The sequence below is a fragment of the Eptesicus fuscus genome, chromosome 5 (assembly GCF_027574615.1).
Source record: "Eptesicus fuscus isolate TK198812 chromosome 5, DD_ASM_mEF_20220401, whole genome shotgun sequence".
NCBI classification, from domain to species: Eukaryota; Metazoa; Chordata; class Mammalia; order Chiroptera; family Vespertilionidae; genus Eptesicus; species Eptesicus fuscus.
The window spans coordinates 37,354,705-37,365,404 of NC_072477.1; the positions used below are offsets into that span (position 1 = coordinate 37,354,705).

General features: G+C 34.8%; 1 protein-coding gene across 1 annotated transcript in view; it reads left to right on the forward strand.

Annotated features, from left to right (window-relative positions):
* The window catches only part of WDHD1 (WD repeat and HMG-box DNA binding protein 1), a 55,037-nt gene extending 45,115 nt beyond the window's left edge, over positions 1 to 9,922 (forward strand). Inside the window, exons 21-26 of the mRNA XM_054716051.1 lie at positions 957 to 1,013; positions 1,728 to 1,771; positions 2,170 to 2,337; positions 4,591 to 4,712; positions 7,067 to 7,205; positions 9,473 to 9,922. Coding sequence (XP_054572026.1) covers positions 957 to 1,013; positions 1,728 to 1,771; positions 2,170 to 2,337; positions 4,591 to 4,712; positions 7,067 to 7,205; positions 9,473 to 9,673 — 731 coding nt within the window. The 3' untranslated portion in view covers positions 9,674 to 9,922. The remainder of the gene's footprint in view (positions 1 to 956; positions 1,014 to 1,727; positions 1,772 to 2,169; positions 2,338 to 4,590; positions 4,713 to 7,066; positions 7,206 to 9,472) is intronic.
* Positions 9,923 to 10,700: the final 778 nt, after the last annotated feature.

Below are 10,700 nucleotides of genomic sequence, written 5' to 3' on the forward strand. Positions count from 1 at the left end.
AGTGATGCTGGCAATTAAGATATGTTAAAGAGCCGAAACCGGTTTGGCTCAGTGGATAGAGCGTCGGCCTGCGGACTCAAGGGTCCCAGGTTCGATTCCGGTCAAGGGCATGTACCTTGGTTGCGGGCACATCCCCAGTAGGGGGTGTGCATGAGGCAGCTGATCGATGTTTCTCTCTCATCAATGTTTCTAACTCTCTATCCCTCTCTTCCTCTCTATAAAAAAAATCAATAAATATATTAGAAAAAAAAAAGATATGTTAAAGAGAAGCTATAAAGTTCTTCCTTTAAGTGAAAAGATAAAAGTTCTCAACTTCATAAGGAAAGAAAAAATTGTATGATGCTGAGCTTGGTAAGATCTCTGGTAAGAAAGAAAAAGAAATTTGTGCTAGTTTTGCTGTCACACCTCAAAAGTGCAAAAGTTATGACCATGGTGTGTGGTACGTGCTTAGTTAAGATGTAGTGGAAGACGTGAACAGAAAATGTTCTGGCTAATGGCAGCATGTTGTACTAGAAAGCATTGAGTCTCTGGAAGACTTCAGCAAGGATCCCAAGAAGAGTGACCACATTCACATAACATATTACAGCATATTGTTATAATTATTTTATTATTATTGTTGCTAATCTCTTACTGTGCCTAACTTATAAATTAAACTTTATCATAGGTATATACAGGATAAGGCAAAAGTAGGTTTATAGTTGTGAATATGCAAAACAGAGTTTATTCTTTTATTATTTGTTAATAATTATATTATTTTCCATACAAACAACTATACACCTACTTTTGCCCACCCTGTATGTGCTAGTATTGATTTCAGGCATCTACTAAGGGTCTTGGAATGTATCCCTCATGGATAAGGGGAGACTGCTGTACCCATACTTTTTCAAGACATCATGTTGATTGTAGAGGGTGACTTTATATTCCCATTTATATTGTATTACCTAATTATTCCATAGGGCAGAACCCGTTTTCCAAAAGTGCAAATTCCTCTGATGTGCCAGCTGTTAAGTCAGGTAGGAAATATTTGTAATTTTGTAATATCGCAAAAACTTTGTAAGTAGACTAAAGTGATACATCTCAAATAGACTTTACCCTTTAGGGCCTCGTTTTTAATGTTTTGTTAGTTCGTTTTTTTGTTGTTGAAAAGTATCTACCAGATTTGGCTACATAGAGTTTTATTGATTTCTTAGCAAGAACAGATTCTGTAGGGTGGTTAGGAGGGCTGGAAGCCATATTATATTGGATGTTGGAACATATGAGCAGTGAGGAAATGGGAATAGACATGTAGATAGCTCTTGAGAAATTGAGCTGATGTGAGGAGGTGAGACAAAGTGGTGGCTGGAGGGGATGTGGGGTAGAGAGTTTGTATTTTGTTTGTTTAAGTTGGGAAACTTGAACATCCAATAAAGGGGGAAAAGAAGTCTAAAATGGTGTAGCCATTATAGGACGAGTTTCTTGACAAAGCAGGAGGGCATGAGATTGAAAGCACAAGGAGAAGAATTACTAACCTTAGTTAAAATAAGACACCATTCTTCCATGATAACAAGAGAAAAGGATAGATCTACATGTATTGGGTTGGTATAGTTCCCATCTAAAAGCTTTTATTTTGTCTTGGAAATAGGAAGGAGGTTATATAATACAGATTAAAATATTTCATTTATTATTATAGAAGTCAGATGTCTTCTGTGTTTTATCACTATTAAATACAGGTTTCTTTCTTATGAAAGGTGCAGTTACCTCCAGTAACCCAGGACGAGTAAACCCCTTCAAGGTAAACTCTTTCCAGTAATATTTTCTATTTAAATACATTTCCATACAGAGAAATATTTCAGACCACCTGATGACCCTCCCCAGATTGGAGGCATTAAAGACTACAGCAGATCTTTGTGATAACAAAGACAAAAGCAGTACAGGTTCACACTTGGGCTATAAGGTATATTTTCTACATATCTTCTAAGTGCCTATTGTTTTGAAAGATACTCCCTGCTTTTCTTGGGGATGTGGTATTTGGGAATATGTGGATCAATCTTAATTTGGGTTGTACCACATGCACTCAGTTCCAAAAATGAAACTACAATATAAACTTAACTGAAATTTTAAGGAAGAATAAATTTATTGGGATTCTTTTATTTCTTTAAACATAAAATGCTTATCCAAGTTTGCTCTTAGGTATCGGCCAGTTCCAAAGAGCCAGCCATTTCAGTGAACTCAGGACGTTCTAATATTTTAGATAATATGAACAAATCATGTAAGAAATCTACTGTACTTAATCGAGCTACAAACGATGAAAAGTCTCCAGTAATAAAGCCTCTCGTGCCAAAGCCAAAATCTAAGCAGGTACTGTTTCAACTACCCACATCTGCAGAGAGCACAACATCTGTTTGTCTTACTTTTTGTCTGTTTGTTCACTGTTTCAGGAGGCTCCACTTGTTTATAACTGTTTTTCTTGCCATTTAATCATTTTTTATGTTTCAATTATGGTTGACATACAATATTCTATTAATTTCAAGTGTACACCCCAGTGATTAGACATTATATAACTTACTAAGTAAGCATCCCGATAAATCTCGCACCCATCTGACACCGTACATAGTTATTAGAATATTATTGACTATATTCCCCATGCTACACTTTACAGCCCCATGACTATTCTGTAACTACCAATTTGTATTTCTTAATCCCTTCACCTTTTCACTCATCCCCCTAATCCTTCTCTCATCTGGCAACTGCCAAAATTTTCTTTGTATCAGAGAGTATGTTTCTTTTCTGTTGCTTGTTGATTTTGTTTTTTATTCAATTGTTGATAGATATGTATTTATTGCCATTTTGTTGTCCGTATTTTTTATCTCTTTTTGTTGTTGTTGTTAATCCTCACCCAAGGACATTTTTCCATTGATTTTTAGAGAGAGTGGAAGAGAGGGGGAGAGACAGAGAGAGAGAAACATGGATGTGAGAGAGATATTGATTGGTTGCCTCCCACACGAGCCCCTACCAGGATTGGGGAATTGAGCCTGCAACAGAGGTACATGCCCTTGATTGAAGTCCAACCCGCAACTCATCAGTCCACAGGCTGATGTTCTATCCACTGAGCCAAACTGGGTAGGGCTATCTTTTTTTTTTTTCTTAAAGAAGACTCTAATATTTCATATAATACTGGTTTGGTGGTGATGAACTCCTTTAGCTTTTTCTTGTCTGGGAAGCTCTTTATCTGACTTTCAATTCTAAATGATAGCTTTGCTGGGTAGAGTAATTTTGGTTGTAGGTTCTTGGTTTTCTTCACTGTGAATATATCTTGACACTTCCTTCTGGCTTATAAAGTTTCTGGTGAGAAATCAGCTGACAGGCGTATGGGAGCTCCCTTGTAGGTAACTCTCTCTTGCTGCTTTTAAGATTCTCTATTTGTCTTTAACCTTTGGCATTGTAATTATGATGTCTCTTGGTATGGGCCTCTTTGGGTTCATCTTATTTGGGACTCTGCACTTCCTGGACTTATATATGTCTGTTTCTTTCACCAGGTTAGGGAAGTTTTCTGCCATTATTTTTTCAAATAGGTTTTTAGTTTCTTGCTGCCTTCTCATTCCAGCAACTCCATGATACAATTGTTGGTATGTTTGAAGTTGTCCCAGAGGTTTCTTACTCTGTCTTCGTTTTCTTTTCTTTTTTAATTCCTTTTTCTTTTTGCTGTTCTGATTGGGTGGTTTTTGCTTCCTTATATTCCAATTCACTACTTTGATTCTCAGCTTCATCTACTCTACTGTTCATTCCCTATAAATTATTCTTCATTTCAGTTAGTGTGTCCTTCATTTCTGTGGGGTTTTTTTATGGTTTCTATGTCCTTTTTCATATTGTTGAAGTTCTCACTAAGTTCCTTAAGCATCCTTATAACCATTTGTTTGAACTCCAGTTTGCTTGCCTCTATTTCATTTAGTTCTTTTTCTGGAAATTTTTGCTGTTTAAAATTGATTGCCTAGCAAAGGCAGAGGTTCTCAATTCTGGTTTTGCTTCAGAATCATTTTTAAAATATATATCTATAATAATAAAAGCATAATATGCTAATTAGACCAGACAACCTTTCGGATGAAGCTGGGGCTGTGAGGGAAGCCCGGGTCCTGGGTGCCTGCCGGTGGCCAGAGGAAAGGAAAGCCTATTCTTGCACGAATTTCATGCATTGGGCCTCTAGTATATATATCCAGACCTTGGGGATTCAGGCATCCATCTTTTTTTTTAATTTCCCACATTTTAATGACAACTGGTGTAATACCTGGCTCTACTCCTTCCTTGTTCTGTATTCTTATTTTACCTCCCAGATTTCATTCCATATTTGTTATCAATAAATAGATCTCTTGTGTATCTTTTCCATCTCATATAATTTTATTCATTTAGAAAACATGGAATTTGAAAATATGTGTGTGTGTGTGTGTGTGTGTGTGTGTATACTTATTTTCAGTTGAGAACTTCAGGACTTTACATGTTGGTATAAGAATTCTAAATAATTATAATAAATATTTTTCCACATTTTCCAAAACTTGTTTGTAACATATAAAACCACACTAGGTTTTGTTGCAGAACTCATTATGTTTATTTTTACAGGCATCTGCAGTATCCTATTTCCAGAAAAAGACTTCTCAAGCTGAGGAAGTGAAAGCAGAAAATCCTAAAAATTCGTCATCTGAAACCCCAGCTATGTGTCCTCAAAACACTGAAAACCAAAGGTTAGTACATAGAGAAATTTAGTATTCTCAAGTTAAAGTCTCCCAATAAAAGACATACAGAAGCAGCAATACAAAATTATACAGCTGTTATTCAGTATTATAAATCACACATTGACACTGGTAGTGGACATTCTGAATACTTACTAACTTTAAGAAAGTCACAAATACTGATTTATGTATATTTACATTGCTTACTAAAGTATGCTTTTATAAGTTGGATGTGTTTTAAATTGTAGAAACATTTTATTAGGACACTATAGTTAGTTATTTTTATTTTGTTTTTTTTATTGATTTTAGAGAGAGAGGGAGGAAGGGAGAAAAAAAACACATCGATTTGTTGTTCCACTTATTTATACATTCATTGGTTGATTCTTGTATGTTATCTCACTGGGGATCGAAATTACAACCTTGGCATATCAGGATGATGCTCTAACCCATTGAGCTACTTGGTCGCTGCCTATAATTAGTTCTTTAAAAAAAAAAAGATTTTTATTGATTTCAGAGAAGAGGGAGAGGGAGAGATAGAAATTGCAATGATGAGAGAGAATCATTGATCAGCTGCCTCCTGCACACCCCCTACTGGGGATCAAGCTGGCAACCCTGGCATGTGCCCTGACTGGGAATTGAACCCTGACTTCCTAGTTAAAGGGTTGACGCTCAGCCAATGAATTACACTGTTGAGGCAGTTCTTTTTTTAATAGATAAATAGTTACATGGAGAAACATGGTTAAAAGAAGTGTAACAAAGAATAAATCTTTTTCCTATCTACCCATTTCCTCTCTCCACAAATAGTCACTGCAACAAGTTTATTATATTTTATTATATAGCCTTCCAGAATTAATCTATGCATGTACAAACACTTATATTGGTCTATTTTTATTTTTATTTTTACATTTTACAGAAATGGTAGCATACACATTCTTCTGTACATTACTGGTTTTCACTTAGCAGCTTTTGCAAGTCATTTCAGATTACTACACAATGTTTCTTTTACCTTTTTTACTAATTGAATGGATATATCATAATTTACTTAGTTCTCTACTGGTAGAAAAAGGTCTTTTGCTAGTATAAATAGTACTGCAATGAATAACTATATGAATGTCATTTCTCACATAGACATATAGCTACAGATTTCTGTATGGTTCAAGTTAATGTGCACTTGTAATTCTCATAGATATTGCCAAATTGTTCTGCATTGATGTTTTATCATTGTACACACACCAACAATATGGGAGTTCCTGTTTGTACACATCTTGTTTCTCCACCCTTGCAATACATTACCAAATTTCTTGATCTCTGTTATGCTAGAATTATTTAAGATGCATTGGTTAAAATGAAGAAATCATCATTTTATTTTTACTAGTAAGTGTCCCATTTAATCACTATCTTATGTTAACCAGTTTAATTCGAGGGGGAAGCTATGATTTTTATTTTTCCTATTTTGCTCTGAATTCAGTTTAGATATTAAACAGTGAATATTTTAAGATTCAGGTTTTTTATACTAATAACTGGATATACAGAAAAAGTACTCAATAAATATTAACCTTTTGCACTCGGATGTCGAGCGCAAATTACTCTTTGAATGTATCAATAGTTTGAAATATAAAAAAATCCAAATAAATAAGTTTGTATGAAAAGAAACCAGTTTTTTATTCTACTGCCGCACTTTGTAAAATCTGGGGTATTTAAAAAATTAAATCCCAAGTAGAATAAAGGAATCGAGAAAAAAAAGCAAGCGAGTGCAAAGGGTTAAATGTTTGCATTAAACCCTTACTTGTGAACTAAAGGCAATTGTGTTGGATGAAATCTAATAAAATTGACAAGTGTGCTGTGTCCATGTTTTACACGATGATACAAGAAAGGACCCACACTCCCAGATCAGACGTGAGAGCCAGGATAAGAAGGTGGCTAAGGAGCTTGAGGGAAATCTTAAAGATTGCAAATAGCTGGTTTGGGAAATGGAGAAAGAACCTACCAAGACTACATGGAGTAATTTTGCTGGGCCAGAGAGACCTAAGTGTGATTGGAGACCTTGAGCCTGTCAACATTAAAAAAGAGTTGAAAGTGCAGAATTCATGGTTGCTGCATGAATTACTCACACTTGGAAACCAGTACAATTACAAGTGTACATTAACTTTCAATGACCTTACAAAGAAATTTTCAGTTCATTATTCCTGCAGTCTCCAGGCAGTTTTAAGTAATATGTATTAAGAATATTAACAAGTGTAATTGTGTCTCTCTTACTTTATACAGTGATGTAAAGAGTAGTGTTTGATTACTAACCTGAAAAATCATAAAGCACTTTAAATTGTGTCTCAAATATAACATTTTCTTACATGATTATGATCTTGTAGGCCAAAGACTGGGTTCCAGATGTGGCTGGAAGAAAACAGAAGTAATATTTTGTCTGATAACCCTGACTTTTCAGATGAAGCAGACATAATAAAAGAAGGAATGCTTCGATTTAGAGTATTATCAACTGAAGAAAGGAAGGTAAGGATATTTTGCTGAGATTGAGATCTTAGTGAATTCACAAGTTTTAAAGATTCTTATAGAAAATACTTTTTTCTGTTTTTGAAAATTGAATATATTTCAACAAACTTTGAATAGAGGAATTTAATAACTAAAATGTCAGCATGGAACTGACATTTGCATATATAGTAGTTATTACTTACTGCTAATGATTAATTTGGGGGCAGGTATATTGTTTACATCTGTATAAGTTTCTGCATATTATAAGTTAGGGGAATATCTCAAGAAAAAGTGCATTAGTTATAAATTAAAAGCAAATAAAATTAGTAAGTAAAAATGAAATTAATCACATTTTTAGACTAGTACTTTAGGGCAAGCATGTCAAACTCAAAGGCTAACAAAGGCCAAATAAACAAGGTTTAAGCTTATGTGGGCCGCAAAAAAACAAGCTTCAATTTTCATAGAAATGTAGGTTCATTTCAATAGAGACATGCTGAATACAAAGGGCTGAAATAAATGAGTAATTGTTAACATAAAATAATAGAATATTTTAATAAAAATTAATATTTTTTCTTGAACATTAACTTACCAGAAACTGAATAACTGCACAAATTTATAAGTGTAACACAAATAAACCTATTTTTCTTGTTCTCCAAAAGCAAAATATTTTCTGTTGCGCACACCAAACAAGTCAATCCAAGACTAATGATGTGACAATCAGCTGCTAAAATATTCACTGCTGGTATTAATGGAGAGAAATGGTGCGCCTGCGCGTAAGACGTGTAAGGAAAATGAATGCAACACGATTATAGTAATTAGTCATTAGCAAATGTTGTAGTTTGTTATTAATAATTATGTATAACAGGATATTGTAAAAATTAAATTATGAAAGTTTTATTAAAACATTTCTTACATACCGTTATATTGGCTGGGCCGCAAAAAGATTCGTTGTGAGTCACATGCGGCCTGTGGCCTTGAGTTTGACATGCTTGCTTTAGGGTCTTGTATGCAGAATTTTTATAAACGTTATTTACTTACAGTGAGAATACTGCTTTTGGTGTTCTTTTTGAGCCTTTCACATGGAAATTAGAACAGGTTGCTTGTACCTAATTGCTCCTCACATGAATTTCTGCATCTGAAGGGAGACTGGGAGCAGCTTTCTGTTGCAATGGGAAGGAATGTGTGTGGTGTATCCATTAAATCCTGGGACTTCACTTTCCCAGGGATGGCAGTGTGCAGCATGGGCACCTAGGGACATAGATTCTTGCCTTGATAAACTTGGTTTTATGGATAAAGGTATTGCAAAATGAGGAAGCTAGGAACTGGTCTGACCAACTCAGGCCTCATTTAAAATCTTGTCAGCAACTTTGTGTTTCTCATTTTTTTTAGGTATTTATAAAAGGATAAAAATTCTAAAGAATTAGGTAAAATGGCTTCTGAAAGCAACTTGGCAAAAGTTGTAATTGTTTTTGAATACTTAGAATTGTAATCAATATTTTTAAGATAAACCTTAAACATTTACATACATCTAGTTTGCTCATGTGAGAAATTCTACAGCTCAAAGGGTCCCTTTTCTACAATAAATAAGAGGGGAAGAATATAAAGTAGGAGGAGGAGGAGGAACTATTAAAAATTAAGAGAGATTTAAGAGACAGATGAAATGAGTCATAGGGATAAAGAACAGAGTACTGATTGCCAGGAGGTGGGGCCTTGGTGAGGAGTGGGGGCAACGTGATGGATCCTTGTGGTGACAGAACTGTTCTGTACCTTGAGTGTGGTACAGAATACATGAACCTTCATGTAGTAAATACATGAACCTACAATAGAATTGAACACATTCACACATCCAAGTAGAAGTAAAAGGGGGTTGCCCGTGTTCATATCCTGGTTGTGATATAGCACTATAGTTTTTCAAGATTCTACCGTTAGGGGAAACTGGGAAAAGGGTACATGGGATCTTTCTGTATTATTTCCTATAACAGCATGTGGATCTACAATCTCAAAATGAAAAGTTTCATTTTTAAAAGTATTTTGCAATTAATATGATTAAATACAAGCTGAGTTTAGATTGAAACGTTATGGAGGTAGAATGTAAAATTTTTTAATGTGTTCTGCAATTAAGTAATAAGAAATTTCTTAATGAGAATGCTTAACGATTAGCTTAACAATTCAGGTGCTAGTTATACTACTTTATAAACAGGAATGTTACTTGGGAAAAATAAAAGTATGTTCTTCCTATTTCTTTGTTACTAAGTAAAAATCTTTTCTCCTCCCATATTTTTACAAAGGCATGGACTACCAAGGCCAAAGGTGGAACTGCAAGTGATGGAGCTGAAGCAAAGAAGCGAAAACATGTGGCCGACGAAAGTGAAGAAACTGAACACCAGGAAGAAAAAGCAAAGGAGAATCTGAATTTGCCTAAAAAGCAAAAACCTTTAGATCTTTCTACGAATCAGAAACTGTCAGCTTTTGCATTTAAGCAGGAATAGAGTAAGGAAGTGGCCTTTGGAAAGTAATGGATTTTTTATTTTATTTATCTTTGATGAATCTGGACTTGAACCTTTTGCACTCGGATGTCGAGTGTGACTCGACACAGTTAGCATTAGAATAAAGGAATCGAGAAAAAAGCAAGAGAGTGCAAAGGGTTAAAAAAGTCTTTAGGAAACTCTCTATATTTTTAAAAGAGTTTAAAGAATTGTTTGCTTTTATAAGATAATAGTAATTATATTATTATCTTATCCTGTGGTATTTGTCTTTCTGATTGGCTTATTTCACTTTGTCATTTGGTTTGATGGTGGAGGCAGCAGGGGATGTGTAAAAACTATCATTTCTACAGATTGCTCTGACCCCCAAATAGAGGGCCATTTAGAAGCTTTGTGATTGTGGTCACTGACTTGAGGCCACTAGCATGTCCCAGTGTGTTTATCCTCAGAACCACCAAAGGCAAGGTCTGAAAACCTGAGCATGGAAACACCTTGTAGGGATTTCCTCTTTTGGTTATCAGGGACTGCTCCCTGTTTATACTGGACCTGGTGGGCCATGGTTTTTAATATGGGCCCTAAACATGTAAATACTTTTGTAGATGAGATGTTTTGTTTTGGAAATTTCTTCATTTGTGGCTTTTAATTATCTGCATAGCCTAGTTTTTTTTAAAATAAAACTTTCACATTTTCATATTTAACTTGTTATGGCCTTAACATTGTATTTCCATGGGATAGAAATGTTTTTAAAAAATATATTTTATATTTATTGCCATCATTTACTCCGTCAGCCCCATCCTGCTATACATCATACACACGAAAGTGAAGAATTGAAGTTAGTGTTTTGATAGTCTGCAACCAGCATGATGTGCTCCTGGTAAGGTACTCTGCTTATGAGCATCAGTGGTACTTTTCTAAGCAAGTCTGAAGCCTTGATAAGAGAGTAGTTAAAAAATGAGAGAAAATGTTTGTTTTATTTTGAGAAACAAGACTTAATTATTTCATACTATTTTTGTTATTATTCTAAGCAGAGCTT